The sequence below is a fragment of the Pimephales promelas genome, chromosome 1 (genome assembly GCF_988280905.1).
Source record: "Pimephales promelas chromosome 1, fPimPro1.hap1.1, whole genome shotgun sequence".
Lineage (NCBI taxonomy): Eukaryota > Metazoa > Chordata > Actinopteri > Cypriniformes > Leuciscidae > Pimephales > Pimephales promelas.
Window position 1 is genome coordinate 11,246,847 of NC_142769.1, and position 19,023 is coordinate 11,265,869.

Sequence of the window (19,023 nt, forward strand, 5' to 3'; positions counted from 1 at the left end):
TTTAAAGCCCGGATGCGCGCAAGTGCGGTGTTGACAACAATTTTCAAAGGAAAGTAGCTAACGCCATGCCTGTTTAAATAAAAATCTTCACACAATAATAAATAAAAAGAACTCAAACAGCCAACCAGCGGGCGGGCTACGAGTTTTGAAACAAAATAGGCCTCGCCTACAAACATAATCATATGCTTATATAGGCATCGTGGAGGAAGATCAGTGCATCCGTGGATGAACTGAGGCGTGTTCTCCTCTCAGCCAGCCACCCGCGATGCACTTTGCGCGCAGCAGCCAGACTTTCTTTACGGTGAACAGCAGCGATGAATAATATTTTTATTTTTTATTTATTTATTTATTTTTTTTACTGGGCGGAAAAGATTAAGCCCTGATCCGAGTCATTTGCTGAACCCGTGGGTCCCGTCGGGTTTGTCGGGCCGACCCGACCCGTTGAGAACTCTACCCGACAGTGATGGAAAATAAACTTCAAAAAGCATATTGTATCAGGGAAAGCAATATTGAACAATATTAAGTTGTCTCTATACTTTCTATACATTTTAAAGTTTCTTTTAATCGAAGTTGGAAGACTACAGCTTTTTTGAGGGCACATGCTTCTCCCTGTCTCTATAGGAATGGCATCTCCAACCAGCATGTTAGCCGAGGAGCAGGTGCACTGTTCCATCTGTCTGGATGTGTTTACAAACCCTGTCTCCATCCCTTGTGGACACAACTTCTGCATGGCCTGCATCGGCAGCTACTGGAAGTCCAGTGCCCTCTTTATGTGTCCGATGTGCAAAAAGACATTCTTCAAGCAGCCTGACATCAGCATCAACACAGTGCTGAGGGAAATCGCTGAGAAATTTAAGGCAATGAAATCCAATCCCGTCGCAAACTTTCAGATGACAATGCAGCTGGACCCAGGACTCAGGACCCATGAGGAGCTCCCGACAGAAATGCCTGAACTGATTCCTCCTAATGGGCCGTGGGCCCAGACGGTGTCCTGCGACGTGTGCACTGGGACTCAGCGTCGGGCGGTGAAGTCCTGCCTGGTTTGTTTAACGTCTTACTGTGAGGAGCATCTGAAGACGCACACTGCCCGCTTCACCAAACACAAGCTGATCGAACCTGTGCAGAACCTTGAGGACCGTATGTGTAAGAAGCACGAGAGGTTGCTGGAGCTGTTCTGTAAGAAGGATCAGACCATTGTGTGTGTGCTATGCACTGAGATGGACCACAGGGCACATTACACAGTTCCTGTCGAACGAGAGTGGACAGAGAAAAAGGTAAAAGTGCCACTTCTCATTGGTAAAAAAGCTCATTCTATTGTTTTGTCCTCTATAAATAATGAACAACTGGATGACAATGTAACGCTTCAATTTACTAAAAATATTGCAATGACCTGGAAAGGAAGCTACAAGCTCTGAATGTCACTGATAAATATGACAAACACTGTGATACCCATCATGCTCATACATGCTACAATTATTCCAGTGCTGGCACACCTCTACCCAGATTTCTCTCAACATGGGGTAAAAAGCATCATAGTCAAGTAAAAAATAAATTGTCAGAAAATAGAAATATAATTAAATTTGAAGTTTACTAAATTTGAAGTTAACAAGTAAAAGTAAACATTACTTTACTCATTACTTCTTACTGCCTGAATAAAGTAATCAGATCATGTAAATAATGGATGGCCGACTTAAGTCCTGGTGCGCCACTATCCTGCAGAGTTTATCTCCAGCCCTAATCAAACACCTGAACAAGGTAACCAGTGTCTTCTGGACTAAGAAAGCTACAGGGTTGGAGATAAACACTGCAGTACAGTTGCCTGCCCTATTCTGGTTTCCCAAATAGTCTGCACAGCTGGTGTATAAAAGCAGTAATATTTCCTAAAAAGTAAACACAGGAAAAAGTATTTTATGGAAATGAATGGCTTAATAGTCCAAAATGAATTGGAAAAATATCTAAGGAACCAAGGATGCTTCACTTTGTAATTGTGCTTTTCAAGGATTTACTAGGATACAGATAGACTGCATCACTAAAAAGAGCTATGCCAGAGCACGTTTAAAAAGTTTAACACAATTTATTGTGGTCGACAGGCCGTGTTGAGGAAAACTGAAACTGAAGTTCAGCAGATGATTCAGGACCGATTGAAGAAAGTTGATGATATCAAACACTCCATAGAGTTGAACAAAGTAAGTTTAAGTGTTTATGTATCTATTTCAGATTAGTTAACATGAGCAGATACTATAGCCTTTCTCATCTTCAATACTAATCCACAGAGATCCTGGTTTGACTTAAGGTACACTTTGTAACTTTTGCAACTAGAGGTTGATGCTTAAATCGACAAGTTACCAGCAAAGAACATTGGCTGCATCCAAAATCGTATATTTCCCTACTATATAGTTGGTGAAAACAATAAGCAACAAGAGTAGTATGAGCAAATTCACAGTGCTCATAAAAAAGTATGCAAAAAGTACCCAGATGAGATTCTGAAGTGTACAAAGAAAATATTCCTCCTTGTTGCAAAAAAGATGTAGCCATTCGTACCTAATTTCTATATTTACAGTAACAATGAGGAATGACATGCAACTGAACAATTACCATGAAATATAAGTCAAATCAAGTATATTTACATAATATAGATTGCATCAAAGCAGCTTAAAAGTATAATTCAAAACATAATAACAATGTTTCTGGAAAAACATCCACATTTGGTAGAGCTGATCAAGGGTATTACTGATTGGTTAATTAATTTGAATATACCCAAATGAGCAAGCCAAAGGCAACAGTGGCAAGGAACTGAAAAACTCCATCAAGTGACCTAATGGTGTCCGAAACTCCATCAGGTGATCCAATTAAAAAAAAAAAAAATACCTGGGAGAATCCAGGCTCAGTCGAGGGCGAGTTCTCCTCTAGAGTTTATGAACTAGAGGACAGATTTATAATAACTGTAAGGTAAAAATGTATATCTCTAAACAGACTTTAAACGTGAACCTGTGATAAACGCTGGCGTTCACATTCGCAATAATTGATTCTGTAGTTATGTGCGTTTGAATATATGTGCACAGGTTTGTAATTCCCTCATGCCTGATCGGGTGTAACGATGAACCGAACCAGAAAAACGTGATACAGAACTCACGAATCGAATCGCGATTCTCTCATTGCATCCGGAACACGCCTCGCCCAGCCCGGCTCAATGTACTGGTTGTGTACAGTACACAACGAATTCAGTTTTGTAGCCTAACCACCATTAAACGTACAGTATGCAATTTTTGGCCACCAGGGGTCACTCATTTAAAATAATAGCAAAAGACGTACTTTGACGTCGGGAAAGAGCGTGGGCTCACGGGAGTTGTTGTCGCTGTCAATGACGACCAGCTCAGCTCATGACATGACAGCATCGTTTCACAAAATATACGGATATACGGCATCTCTCTGTAGATTTAGCTTGTCAAAAAGCTTTGAATGCAACCCCAATGTTTACCTGTGTCATGCTTCTCCTGTCCCAAACCCTTCTCGGATCATATTTTTTACCCGTACGTTTGAGCTTTACTGAGCTGGCTGTAGCAGCAGAACGTGCAGGCAAAGCGTAATCGTGGTCCATAACTATAATACAGACGAATATAAATATTTATATTACGCCCCGTCAATGAATGACCTATTTAAAACATTTTTCATATATAGGGCGCACCGGATTATAAAGCGCATAAGATACTGCAGTCAAACGTTTGACTGGGTTTGCGTTATGCATCCACTATGTGCTAAGGCTAAAGGGAATGTAGCGAGTGCGCGGCGCCGGAGGTGAAGCGTTTATTCAGTAAGCATGAGCGCGCTGGAGTGGGCACGTAACTTACATTCGCTGCCTGACTCATATGAGTATTCAATGTGCGCCAGTGGTGTAGTGCAGGGTATACGCAGGTATACGGCGTATACCCACTTCCTTTTCAGTCGGCATTGCGTATACCCACTTCTAAATCCCCTCTGATGCACATCATTTAGTTGCTAATCCAATTGCGTGAATAAAAAAACACCCCGTTAGAGTTGTACCCGTAATATTAACTCTAATTTGTTGCTGCAATGATTCTCCCATCGCGACGATAACTGACCTTCTCATCCGATCTGCTTCAGCACTCACCTGCTCGCCAATGTCAAAATGTTCGTGAGACCAATCAAAGAATGCAGTATTTTTGTTCATAGAAGCGCGAGCCGAGCGCGAATCGCAACGCGGCGCTTCACTTCAGTTAACGACAGTGCGAGATATGCAAGTAGCTCAAATTTACGTCTGTTTTTCAATAGACGTTTTAAATGACCGACAGAAATAATCAGTTTGATTAAAGGCAGTGTAAATTACAAGCTCAATTTAACAACAAAAGCACCCTATTAAATATATTGCCATTATTATTGTATATATATTTGTATAACATTTTTTCGAATGTGTTTGACTTGTCTGCGTTTGCGCCAATTGCATCATTTAGCCAGAGGGTGGCGACAAGTGACTGTCTTTTTGAGTGAGCAATTGAACCATTAATTAAATTAACAGATTAGTCCAAAAAACATTGATTAATTTAGGAAAGAAAAGTCGCTGAAAATGGAACTGATTCTCATGTTTAAGAATCTGATCAAATAGGTTACTTCATGCTTTTAAAGCTATTGTTGTCAATTTTTTTGGCCATCAAAACACCTTAAAATGCTCATTTCGAGATCAGGAAAATCAAAATTTTCTCGGGGGGGCATGCCCCCGAACCCCCCTAACAATAAAATTTATGGGACCTGGCACCTAGGTATTTAGAAAACTATATAATACTACTGATTCTATGTGTTCTATTGTATTCATTATACCTACTCTATTCTATAGTCTTGCATATTGAATACTAATGCAAGACTAGTAGTCTTACATGTCATTGTTTATAACACAGGGCGTTCATCCTTTGCTGGGACGCTTAAAAAATATTGGGGGCATAAATTAAGAGTATACCCACTTCTCCAGGCACCACTACATCACTGATGTGCGCGGCTCGCTGACAGCAACAGCTGGCTGATTTGAATGAGACAACCCGGTTACTGTGAACGGAGAGCGCTTTATGAACATTCTGTGACGCGCGAGCAGCACCGAGGACAGTGTGTCTGTTAAGAGTGAGCGCTCGTGAGCGGGCACGTGATTTACACACATAAAAATACGTACAACTTTTTTTTCTTCGTTATTTTCTTTGCTTTATTGGTGGTAGTCCAGTGTTCCCCTTTGTGTTTGGCGGGTTTCGCCGGGTTCTGCAGGAAGTTAGAGAAAATAGAGGTGTCAAAGGTTATATGACGCCATAGACGGGCGACGAAACGGAAATAAAGAAACGTCCCGTGACTTCGAATTAAACTATAAATTTCTCCGTATTTTAAAGTTGGTGGAAACTGTCGGGATAATGTAAGTACACATCTAAATGAAATAGGCTATATAGATACATTTATTTTTGCTATTTTTAAAGCAGAAAAAAATACATATTGTGGCTTTAACACCAAATAACAAGGTCCGTGTTTTGTTACTTGCGATTATAAGCAAGGTATAATATTTCAAATTCTGTCTATTTGATCACAAAATTCAAACAATAAATGGCGTTTTGGCGCTCTTTGATGTGGAGTGACAGTTCGCTGTATAGGCTTACAAGGCTCGTCATCTCAAGCGGCAGCGCGGCGCGCGAGTAGTAAACACAATCATCTCTTCCCAATCCTCAGTTACAGAAAGGACACCTGAAGGTATGTTGAAAGATACAGTATACTTACTGAAATGCATTATAACTCGTGTAATCGCTCAATCAGTGTTTCAGCAGCAGAAAGACGTCAATAAAACAGCTTAGCTTGTCAATAGCATTGCATTTACCTCAACAGGCAAGTGATTCAGTGTCCACAACTTTGGTTCCTATAAATCTCTTGCACTAGGTTAGCCTATATATAAAATAAAATATAAAATATAAAATATATATATATTTTACACCCGTTACCTAATAATTACCTAGTAACCTTAAACTCCAAAATTTAAAAAAAAAAAAAAATCTATCCAGAAATTTGGTAATCACTGATCATACATTAAACCGTTAAGAGAAACAAATGTGTATGCATCATTGTACCCAGCACTTCCGAAAATGCACTTCTGAATAAGTCTCTGTCCCCAGCACATTGATGCCCATGAGTGAGATTTCCATGACACAGATTGGCACAAGTGATGTGATGACCACATTTCATTACTCTGAGTTTGCCGGAAATAATCGTTGCTTTTCCCCAAAATGGTACACTGAAACAGTGAAGTAAAAATGCTGTAATTTGATGCTGCATATATTTGCTTTTAAATCTTTTCCTGGTGTTTTTCGAATGTGAATTGGTTGATTCCCTGGACTGAGTATGATGACATCATTGACACTTTCTATAATCGGCCTAGTAGACACATGTAAAAGCTATGTTGTAGGCTGTTAGCTGAAACAGTGAAGTAAATATGCTGCCCCTAAATTTAAAGATGGGAACCCCAAAAATAAAATTCTGGCTGCGCCCATAGACAGTAAAAGAAATGGACAGAGCGATCACATTGGAACTCCATTGAGACGATTGAAGCCCCTTTTGGGCGATTTTTTAGCACTTCCGTCCCTGACGCGCAGACTCAAACAGAGCTTGACTATGTAATGTGACGAAAGCAACCCGTCTGTCTTCTAGTGCTGTGGTATGAGAAATCTGAATCATTCCCTTCCGAAACATGCAGAGGCGGAGAGTGTGAGTAGGAGCTGTCCATGAGCTAGGAGAAGGAGACAATTCTGCTAGGTATTCTGATTAAATATTTTGTCATTTTGCCTCCACGTTTCTCCTCCTGTCCATACGGTAATCTCTCTACTGTGCGACAGAGAGTCGCGCGTGGGTATGACGCAATCGTTAGCCTACTTTCACTAAAACTGCTTCTATGGGGCCATGACATAAGCTACAAGGTAATGGAGCATTTTACACATTGTCGTGTTTCTTTAGAAATAAATAAAGGACAAATGGGGTCTTCAAAGTGATGCAAAAATGAATGGGAGTCAATGGGAATGCTAACGCAAGTGAAGTTCTGCTACAAGATGGCAGCTCCCGAGAGGTTTTAACTTCCGGTCGTTGGATTACCCCCTTGGCTGTGCCCCTGGTCTGCACTAATTAGTTTGTATCTCCTCTCAAACACAGAGCAGCGCTAAGAGAGATATTGAGGACAGCATGCAGGTATTCTCGGATCTGATCAGAGCAGTCCAGAAGGTCCAGGCCGAGCTGGTGTTGGACATCGAGGCGAAACAGAAGAAGACAGAGAGCTGGGCCAACCAACAAATACAAGAACTGGAGCAGGAAATAGATGTTCTGAAACTGAGAAACACAGAGTTGGGGTATCTCTCACACACTGAAGACCACATTCACTTCCTGCAGGTAAAATATTTTTACCCTATATTTTTTTTTTTACTAATGTAAAAAGTCTTCACTGTCAATTTTGTTGATGTGGATAATTTGATTCAAATTTAAGAATGATTAAACAAATCTAGATACCCATGACTTTTTAAGAACTCATAAGCATCTTGCATAATTGACAGTGCTAAACGTGACCTCCAAAGTGTTTTGTGATCAATGATGGTAACAAACATTCAAAGGTAGCAGGATGTATTATCTTTTTCAAGATGTATTATTCAGAGTTTGCTAACAAATAGTTTAGATATACAAAGATGGCACACTTATATTACTATGAATGGGAGAAAATGCAATGCCCAATATGGTGTAATAATTCCCGCCTTCTAAGTAAAAGAGACTATTGCTAATTAGTAAGGTCACTGCATTACTGCATCTGCCGTTAAAAGCTCCGGATGCTAACGAAATATTGGCGAGTGAACAGATATTCCTTGAAAGGGAATTTGCTGCTATTCTCTGTTGTATCCCACACAGCTTTTTTTTTAAATGTCCACTGTCTTCCCCAGAACTTTACATCATTAATGGCACATCCAGACACTAAAGACTGGTCTGAGACCTGTGTGCATGCTGATCAGTGTGTTGGCACCACCAGAAGAGCAGTGCTCAAACTAGAAGAGACACTTACAGAAGAAGTAGACAAACTTGTAGAAATGGGTAAGAACTTTACTGTTACAGTATTTTACTAATGGGCATCACTCTTTTTCTGCCCCTATACTTTATATTCACCTCAACAAGTGGCACAGTGTTAACCATTAACTGTCACTGTCCCACAAGTCGTTTGCATTATATTTTTAAAACAATAATATCTTAGTAAAAAAATCTTAAGTAATATTGACAAACTGTGTATCATTTGAAAGCTTACAATCTCTAGTTTCCATATTTGGTGATTTTCAAAATAAATTACAGAGGAGCCGTAATTTATCAATTTGCAACAAGAATATACTCCTACTCCTTCATACTCCTAAGGCGTGTTCAGACCTTTATTTTGAAATAGCAATGAACATGAATTAAAAAAAAAATGGTAGAAATCTCAGTTTGTTTTCATGCCAAGAGTTCAAAAGATAGCATCCATTAAATTACAGAAAAAAAAGTCTAAAAATGTTTTAAATATAAATAAAAAAATAATAAATTCACCATTTGTGATGTGGCATGGAGCTATAACGCACATGCATATGGAATGCCAAAGCTGACTTAATTAAAAATAAATAACTACGTAAATAAATATACGAAGAAATGTAAAAAAGGCAAAAATACAGAAATAAATATATAAAGAAATGTAAAAAAGTACAAATAAATGAGTATTTATACTTTAATTTCCTTATTTATGTATAATTGTATTTTTTCACACATTTATTTATTTATTTATTTATTTCTACATTTATTCATTTATTTATTTACACTTTTATTTATTTCTACATTCATTTATGTATTTATGTTTTTATGTCTACATTTATTTATTTCCACATTTATTTATTCCAACATTTTTTGTCCGTATGCTAATGAGGGGGGCGTGTTTTAACTTAGACATGAGCAATCGAGCTCAGAGTGGCAGTGCTGAAGTTTTGAGGCCACAGTGACACCTTGTGGAGTGTGACCAAACGGAACGCAAGATCTGTGTGGGCAATATCACATTTTAAGTCGTGACTCGTGTACAGTACTGTATATCACCCTAACTGTATGTAGGGTAGGCTATATAGGGTTAACACACATAGCACACATGAATATGATAGCTGATAGCTTGCTTTTGGCTTGTGATTATTGACGATGAGACTCACACCAGCGCAGAACATGGAGAGAAACCAGCGCACATTTCACTGACTCTCATGCAAGCATATTGATCAATTAGTTTGAAATGCGACTCAGTCCGCGGTTTACATTCCTCGCGTTTCCAAATTTCGTATGCATAACAGATGACAATTCAAATGCTTAAAACGCAACCCATATTTAGATGGTCAGATTAATCACGAGCCATCAATTTTGAATTATTCTTGAATCAAACAAAAGGGGCTCATAAACGCAGTCAGCCACACATCTCGCCATGCTTTGGAGCACAGAAGAATCCTGCTCATTCAAACAGCACCGTTTGTGCCCGTGGTCGTGGTGATATTTCCCCCTATAAATTGATTTTATATCTACCCAAACCTAGGCTATACATCATCATATATGTCAAGTTCTTAATATTAATCGATAAACTACTCAGTTATAATAATAAATAAGGCACTATGGCTGTTATCAGTAAAATCAAATTAACAAAAGTCATTAAAAGTCAAAATCTTAATACAGAATGCATGGCGTGAGATGCATGGCTGACTGCGTTGAAAGCGACTTGGCAATCATATAATATGCATATATTTAGTACAGTGCAGAGATCATTTTTAGGTTGAAATAATTAGGTGATTATTTAACTCACAACAGTTAACTTTATAGCAGTTAAAAATAAGTTGCTACTTAACCGGGCTTTTACCCCACATAACTTGAGACAGGGAAGTTCAAGGATTTAATTCATTATATTACTCTCCACATTAAGTGTGATAGGTAAGAATAAAGTGATATCAGTTCTTAAAGTTATAATAACATTAGACCGTTTCCCGGGAGGTACACATAACGTTGTGGGTGCACAACGCGCATACACTTTGATTCTCTCACCAACACAAATGCAGCAGTTTTTATTTTTGCAAATCATACATTATAACAAGGAAAAATATGAACACTTCCAACTTACACATTTAGGCTACCCAAAATTTTCAGGCTAATTGTAGTAATGACGGATCATACCTGTTTGGCAAAACACAGATGTAGCTACTATAAGGACATAACTTACCCCCATGCAACGTCACTTCTCTGTCTTTTACGGCCATGACAAGAACGTCAGTCTTCTCGGCTGAGAACGCTCCTGGTGCGCTCTTATTATCATATTTTTATTATCATAATAATAACAACAAACCGCCATATTTTGTTTTGACATCCTGCTGCAAGATAATTAGGTGATTGACGAACGACTTCATTGCGTATGTCACGCGACAAATGAACGGAAGACTCGGAAGGTAAAGTAATCATTTATGTTCCCTGTAAATCATTTTTTACCGCATTATGATTTCTTAATTCAGAATATGATCAAAATTGCGTAGGTGGATGTGATCGGGGAATTTGGCTGTTAAAATTATACCATTTAAAGCCACTTAAATAAACGAAATGATTCGAATGTCTCAGAGAGTCAGTAAAATTAACTTCCTATTACCCAGTCATGACTCGTGAAAGCAGGGGCTCGCCGCTCGCCGGCGCTGGGGGGCGGCGGAAGCTAAATCAGTCATGACTCGTAAGAGCGGGGCGGCCGTAGCTCAGCAAATCATACAGTATAAATAACCTAGTTTGTGAATTGTTTATTCCCGGTTGGCACAAATTTTGCCGCCCTTACAAAAGCGCCGCTCTAGGCAATTGCCTAGTTCGCATATATTTACGCGCCGGCCGTGATCAGACCTGTTGAAGTGCAGTTTCTGTTCATGTGTGCTATAAACAGTTAGGATGATATACACGACTTAAAGGGCACCTATTATGCCCCTTTTTACAAGATGTAATATTGGTCTCGGGTGTCCCCAGAATGTATTTGTGAAGTTTCAGCTCAAAATACCCCATAGTTAATTTATTATAACCATTTGAAAATGTCATTTTGGGACCTGATTAAAAATGAGCTGTTATGGGTGTATGCCACCTTAAATGCAAATGAGCTGCATATCCCCGCCATGCCTTTGGATGAGGGCGTAACTTGATACCTATGGCAGTTGGTAAGCAGAAGGGGAGAGCGAGAGACGCGCTGTTTTGAATGTCATTCAGCGTACGTTTGAATCGGAATATATAAATCGTACTAAGAGACTCGGGCAGAATAAACATATGAGAATGGACCAGTATGTCTCGGTATGGTTATTTGATACATTTATGTACTTATAGAGTTGTAATCGCGTCTTTTTGCAAGTATGGATGTGCAACACACACACACAAACACACACAAACACTAATGCTGGCGCATTTTTTGAAACTACATACACATTCTGTGATAAAGTTTGCTACGTACAAGCGAAATTACATTTATGCGAGGGACCTGTGGCGTCATGTTTAGCTTGTCATACAGGTGCTTCTGTGGCAAATGTGAGAAGATGGCTAACTTAAAGAACAACAACATATATGCAGTTTTTAATACAATATCTTTATATTTATAAACGTGTGGTTACACACTATACAAATGTTTAAATTATATACACAGACATCCTACAACGACAACTTTAGACGCATAATTTGTTGTTGAATTGGCTGACAGATTGAAATGACTATTTGCTCAAAAATGATAAAATACACTTACTAGAGGTGACGTTGGATCGCAAACAGTAGACGACAATCCACACTTGAGGATTAATTTTTAAGCCACAACAACAGGATTAACCCACGAGTCCACGACAGAACACTTATATTTCCAAGTGACATTACCGGCTGTCGTTGAAACAATGGAGGATGATGTGTACAGATCACCGAGGGCGGGGTCTAGGCCACAACCACACTGTCAATCAAACCCCTTGCTCAATTCTACGTCACAAACTGCTGAATCTTAGAACAGCTCGTTCTGAGACAGTGCAGATTATTTATTGAGATTGAAAAAAAAAAACACTGGGTGGATTTTTATCATTCTAGGGTGGTTTTGCTCACACACTGCCAACACACATTTATGTTCAAACACCATGTAAAAGTGAATTTTCCATAATAGGTGCCCTTTAAAATGTGATATTGCCTGCACAGCTCTTGCGTTTCGTTTGGTCACACTCCACAAGGTGTCACTGTGGCCTCAAAGCTTCAGCACTGCCACTCTGAGCTCATTGCTCATGTCTGAGTTAAAACACGCCCCACTCATTAGCATACGGACAAAGAAATGTTGGAATAAATAAATGTGGAAATAAATAAATGTGGAAATAAATAAATGTGAAAATAAATAAATGTAGACATAAAAACATAAATACATAAATGAATGTATAAATAAATAAAAGTGGAAATAAATAAATGAATAAATGTAGAAATAAATAAATAAACGTGTGAAAAAATACAATTATACATAAATAAAGAAATAAAAGTATAAATACTCATTTATTTGTACTTTTTTACATTTCTTTCTTACATATGTATGTATTTATTTATGTATTTTTGCTCTTTTACATTTCTTTGTATATTTATTTATGTATGTATTTATGTTGAATTAAGTCAGCTTTGGCATTCCATGCGCGTTCTTTGTATGTGTTTCTTAGAGGTTGAATTCATATCAAAATCTGCCAAACTTCCTATAATACTTCTCAATAGGATGCGCCCAAACAAAATCTTACTGAAAGCTAATTTTTCCATCTTAAAATTTTAAACACAGCTTATTCAGATTTTTAGCTTAAATTTTTCTGCAGTTTTAGAGTACCCCAGGTTTTCAAAATTTATATTTTATATAAAATATAAATAATATTCTTTTTTTTACATTTTTACAAAGACTATCTCCAGAGCACAAACGGAACTGCTCATGCGCGAGGTTAATGCTGTGTGCCTGTGTGTGTGAGGTTAAAGCACAAGCAGACCATCTACGTGACGAGCTGGACTCCATCATATGTACACAACAATAATCGTTTACTTCGTATTTACTATCGTATTTTAATCCTTTTATTTTAAATATTTGGCATGTGTGTGTGCTGCTGTGCGTCCCTGTGTGTTTAATAAGCAGAGTGTATGCACATTGTTGGACCTGCCTATAGGAGCAAATTCGCTCTTTAAATAACAAAAAATAAATAAAAAATTGAGACCAGGTTTCAGTTGGTCACTGGCACAGTCTATTTATGTTGCTTAAAAATAGCAACGCACCAACAATGTGCCTGAACACACCTAGTTTTCAAACCAGCGTGCCCATGGGCACACAAATAGAAACGTGAAAATGATAACTGTGTCGGACTGAAACTAGCAAAAAAACGTGTGTCGAGCTTGCCGCTGCATTGCGCCAGGTGTAAAATGGGGCCCTAAGCCTATTCTAGACTAAAATGTCTAAGTTCTAATGTAACCCCCGGAACGGAGGTTATGTTAGAACTGAACTGATGAGATTAAACAAGCCAATGCACATTGGCCTGCAAGATTTGCATCGCACAACCTACCCTGTGATTCAGGTATAAGGAAGTGTGTTGAGACCACTCAACAAACAGGTTACACTTCAAACATAGGCGTGTGTTTTCTACGTGCCTCGTAGAGGGTGCTCTTGTCGAAGTGATAGATCACTGGTGGTGACTTGGTAGATCACCTTATCCTCCACGTCCCGTCTAGAGACCTCATCTGGGGGTTCCAAAGATGTCCCTGTGTGTGTGTGAAACTGCCCCCGTTTCTAAGCACACTTTTAAAAAGTGCAGTTGTGTTTATTTTATTTTAGATTACATTTTAAAATATATTGTGCTTTAATAATTTTTTGTTGTGCCTTAAAGTACACTTTTTATGTGTTGACAAACATACAAATGCACAAACATTATTATTCAAATATATAACATGACATTAAAGGTTTTTCTAAAGTTTTAATGAAGTAAAATAATTATAAAAACCTCTTAAGTACAATCCAACTTTTACTTTATTTATTAATTTATTTATTTGTGTCATCTTAAACAGAGCTGAGGAGAGTTCAGAAGTACTCAGGTAATGTTTCCTTGTTCATTTAATCGGTCATATAGCACTAGACCACATTCAAATGGGTTTATTACTGCCCGGTCTATTTGATAATCTACTCATGTCTCTGTTGTATGTCCCTGTGAAGTGGATGTAACCTTTGACCCGGACACTGCTAACCCTTGGCTGCAGCTATCCGAGGACAGACGTCAGATGCGTCATCTCGGTGCATGGCAGGACCTGCCCGATACACCAGAGCGCTTTGATACAGTGGTTATTGCACTCGGCCGTGAAGAATTGTCCTCCGGACGCCGTTACTGGGAAGTTCAGGTGGGCGAGAAGGACGACTGGTACCTAGGTGTCGCCAGGGCATCTGTAAACAGAAAAGGGAGGATTTCGGTGAGTACGGCTCACGGTTATTGGGCTTTAGCTATGAGGAAAGGGCGAGAATATCGTGTTTCTTCCTCTCCACCCCTCCTGCTTTCCATCGAGCCCAAGCTGAAGAGAGTGGGCGTATATGTGGACTACGAAGAAGGACAATTGTCATTCTATGATGTACAAAACAAAACTCACATCTACACCTTTGTGGACTCGTTTAAAGAGAAACTCTTTCCGTTCTTCTACCTCTACTGCTGCGATAAGGCCTCTGACACTATGACGATCTGTCCCATGCAAGAGACGTCTCATACTAAACAGTGCTGAAACACGAGCTCCATAAAGACTTGGTCTGATGAAATGACCTGCAGTACTGCTGTTTCTATCCTGATACTATGTGTGTTTGAGAACTGCTTTCTTTGCCTTAATTTCCTGAATGTTATATAGATATTTCTACAAAAAAAAAAAATTAAAAATCAGTTTTATTGCATGGCCATACAAGAGCAATTATGACAAAGCATACAAAAAAAATAAATAATTATAATTAATCAAAACATTTGTTATGTATTATGTGTATAACTGAATAACATCTCATGTTACGACTGTAACCCTGGTTTCCTGAACGCCCCTGTGTGATTGCGTCGTAATGCACATGTGTAATTAGTCCAATAAAGATGACAAGACGTCATAGGCGGGTGACGTCATCAACCAAGAAACTATAAAGAATACCTGAAAACAGACCGTGCTAGCTTCAGATAGGCCAAAGCAAGTCGATCACAGGCATGTAGGGAGTATGGCTGGGCGACGCAGCGTCTCGTTCCCTCTCAGGGTTACAGTCGTAACCTGAGACGTAACCTTACAAGGGAAATTGAGCTTCGTCGAGATGCTGTACCCACTACGCTATAATAGCAAATCCCTGTTCTGTGCGAAGTCATTGCGCATAGTAAGAAGCAAGCACCCTAGACCATGGAGTGGAGCCTTGATCCAAAGTCATAGAAATCCACCCCTAGAAATCTGGGTGGTAGAACCAAGCTGAATTCTTAAACCATTTCTATAGTGAGCAGGACCCAACAAGATATATTTGGCAGTAACTTACACGCTGCCAGAAAATCCAAAAAGGGGACCAGTCTCTCGAGACTGGTTGCACAGCCACTTCGGTGCCCTGTAATGGCGAACCAGCAGGGAACAACTTTCTTCGTGATAACGACTGTCCTTAGATATGTATTATCCCAAGACGACTATGGCTGGGACTACTAAAAAGTACCCAGCCTATCGAGACTGGTCCCTATTATAGCTTGAGAAGCCAATCCGACATCCTGAAACGGATGACCGGCAGGAAATAACTGAACTGACCCCTCTCTGCTTGTGTAACTTCACAAAAGAGCAGCAACCGTCTTTTTAAAGATGCCTCGCACACCTGTGGCTCATGCCGCGCACCTCTCAGCGCCGGAGTCCCGCGCTGTATGAGGGACGAGCCGCTTACAGCTGTGCCGACCGCGGCTAGCTTTCTTTACTTACAAGAGAGCTAGCCCGTCCCCCGTGCATAGCTTCACCAAAAATGGGTTTATTGTGTGTTAGTTCCGCCGAGGCTGGACCTGTTCGCCACTATCACGCCCTCTTATCTGCTCAGGCTATTCAGCTTTGTGTCTTTACTGCTGTGGCTCAGTGGTAAAACACAAAGCTTTTAGCGCCAGAGACCCGTGATCGATTCCGGCTCTTGCAGATAATTTTATGTAGCTCTGAGCTCGCGGCCAGCGTTACGTTACAGAAAGCGGCCGCGCTCTCCCGCGCACATGCGTCAGCGGCGACATGAGAAACGAGTGTGTTTTTAACCCGCCGAGGCCGGTTAAGTACCCATCTCTCTAACGTTTCTCTTTCCTCGTTCGAGCGGCCGAAATTGTCTATATTGCAGCAACGAGCCTGTCATAACATGAACGCCTGCAATAAGGCCGACAGATTAAGTTTGACGCTATTTCTGTTCAAGTGTAATAGGTGCCCACACCCCTGTGCTCACCCATATTAAAACACAGCATTCCCGTGTCTAACAGAACACACTCTCTTAGCTGGCTATGCCGCTAGAGTGTTATCTGTAACAGATGTGCCCACGACTGTGCTCACATCTTCTTTCTGCCCGCTCTATTACAGGGCCAGGTCGCGCGCATCCCAGCGTCTTCAGTCTCGTTGCAGCGCTCACGTTTCTACATGCACGCGGCCCCGCGCGCGTCACAAGTGCAGCCCTTCAGGCTATATATAGCCTTCTGCCGCTTACAGCGCTCACGTTTCTAACACGCACTTGCTTGCGCGTCACTTGTGCAGCCTGTATCAGGCTAAAATGCAATCAGGCATAAGTGCATAACGTCTGGTTGGTTCCGCTTACGGCAAACATGCTATAAGTGTAGTATATGTGCCCACAGCTCAGTGTTCACTCCTACACACAAACACCACACCCGTGCCCGTGACCACGCTCGCTCATCACACCATGACTCACTCCCCATTCACGTTTATCGGGAAGTCACTCACTAAACAGCCATTGGCTGTTCGCGAGCCGTCACGCACAAGCACTGTAAGCGCGCTCACACACTTGTTCAGCCTGCTATGTGTGTACACATACATGTGTATGTATACACACGCCTTTTGTGTAGAGTATGTGCCCACAATCCTGTATTTGCCCATACACAAAAGCACCACACTCCTCGTGTCTCTGTCAGAGCCCACTCACATAAAGCGGACACTGCCCGCTCGAGTGTCAGAGTTCAGAGTTCACACCCACGAGCCGTGCATGTGTCCCTCCTCTGCATAAAAGCCTCTTGTGTAGAAAAATGTGCCCACAATCCTGTGTTCACCCATACACAAAAGCACCACATGTCCCGTGTCTCTCTCAGAGCCCACAACCATAGAGCGGACACAGCCCGCTCGAGTGTCAGAGTGCATAAGTCCCCCCTCTGCCCGCCCTGTTACACGGCCCATAAACTCCTCTCTGAGTGTAAGTCCCGTTGCCTTAACTATTCTAGCGTGCCCACACACTGTGTCCAGCCCGCTATGTGCAACAATCAGGGCGATATAGCCATTCACCCGTTAGCGTCGCGCTTCTAAGCGTGGGAAGCTATTCCGGGAATCTCCCCATGGGTGCTAAGCACAATAAAATACGGCTCTCTGTTACAGTTCTGTCGCCGCCGTTCACGCTTTCGGGTGCGGCTCGAAACTACAGTGAGTTCAGAAGCAGCAAACACGCTTCACTCAGAGATCTGAAAGATGCCTATTTTCAGATCCAGATAAATCCCTGTCACAGGCCTTTTCTACGTTTCGCCTTCGACGGCCAGGTTTATCAATACACAGTCCTCCCGTTCGGCCTATCCTTAGCACCCCGTACGTTCATGAAGTGCATGGATACGGCGCCCCCCCCGTGCGGAGTCAGGGGCTAAGAATTTTTAACTATTTGGATGACTGACTGATTTTGGCACAATCACAGATGGAGTTACTGTTTCATCGTACAGTTCTCCTCGACCATCTGAACACATTGGGCCTCTCTGTCAACTGGACAAGGAGCTCACTTCAGTCCAGTCAGAGGATTTCCTTCCTGGGAATAGATGTAGACTCAGTGGCTATGACGGCTCGCTTATCTACACAGCGCGCGCCTTGATTAGCGTCTCGCCGCATCCTTTCAGATGGACACCCTCACGCCTCTGAAAACTTTTCAGAAGGCACTGGGTTACATGGCCTCAGCCTCCGCAGTTCTTCAGCTGGGTCTACTGCGCATACGCCCCCTTCAGCTTTGGTTGAAGAGCCGTGTGTCTCACCGTGCATGGACCACGGGCCGCCAGCTAATCAAAGTTACGCAGACCTGTATCTTGGCTCCATGGACAGTGACAGAATGGTTTCAGTGGGGTGTTACCATGGGGACCGTCTCTCGTTGCTTTGCCAGAGGGAGTGTTAAACACGATCATGAACGCCAGAGCGGCTTCTAATGGAAGCTCTATGCGTCAAAATGGTCTGTGTTCTCAAAATGGTGCACCGACAAAAACCTAGACCCTCTGTGGTGCGAGGTGTCGTCTTTACTCGTCTTCCTTCAGGAGATGCTGGACAAGGGCAGGTCCCCATCCACTCTCAAGGTTTACGTGGCAGCTGTCGCGGCATTCGCTGAACCCCCACGCGCTCAGTCTCTGGGAAAAGACGAGCTAGTCATCCACTTCCTCAGGGGAGCTAGAAGGATGAACCCCCCGTTGGCCCCTCATTGGCCGCGAGTTCAACCGAGTTCCCTCATAGGCTGTAGCAGTTCTCCCCGAGCGAACCAATGAGCTGCTAGCTAGCCCGCTCATGGTCTGCTGCAGATGAACTGCGTTGACAATTGATAGAAAATTAAAGGATAATTTTTTGGCTTCAACCTCTCAGAAAAGATGAATCTTTCCCGTAGCGTAAGCTAGCTTACGCAGTACTCGTTCCCTCATCTAGAGAGAACCGAGGTTACGTTAGGTAACCGATTCATTTTCTACATCTAACTACACAAAATCATGGGGACAAAGTGAATTTGATAATATTGTTATGATG

At 41.2% G+C, this 19,023-nt stretch overlaps 1 protein-coding gene across 1 annotated transcript; it reads left to right on the forward strand.

Moving 5' to 3' along the window:
• The first annotated feature begins 599 nt into the window (after positions 1-599).
• Positions 600-14,992, forward strand: LOC120463466 (E3 ubiquitin-protein ligase TRIM39). Its single transcript, XM_089131868.1, has 7 exons — positions 600-875; positions 984-1,274; positions 2,091-2,186; positions 7,180-7,413; positions 7,953-8,100; positions 14,107-14,133; positions 14,252-14,992. Exons 1-7 carry the CDS (start codon positions 600-602, stop codon positions 14,803-14,805), a joined length of 1,626 nt encoding a protein of 541 aa, XP_088987994.1. The 3' UTR covers positions 14,806-14,992.
• The last annotated feature ends 4,031 nt before the right edge of the window (positions 14,993-19,023 follow it).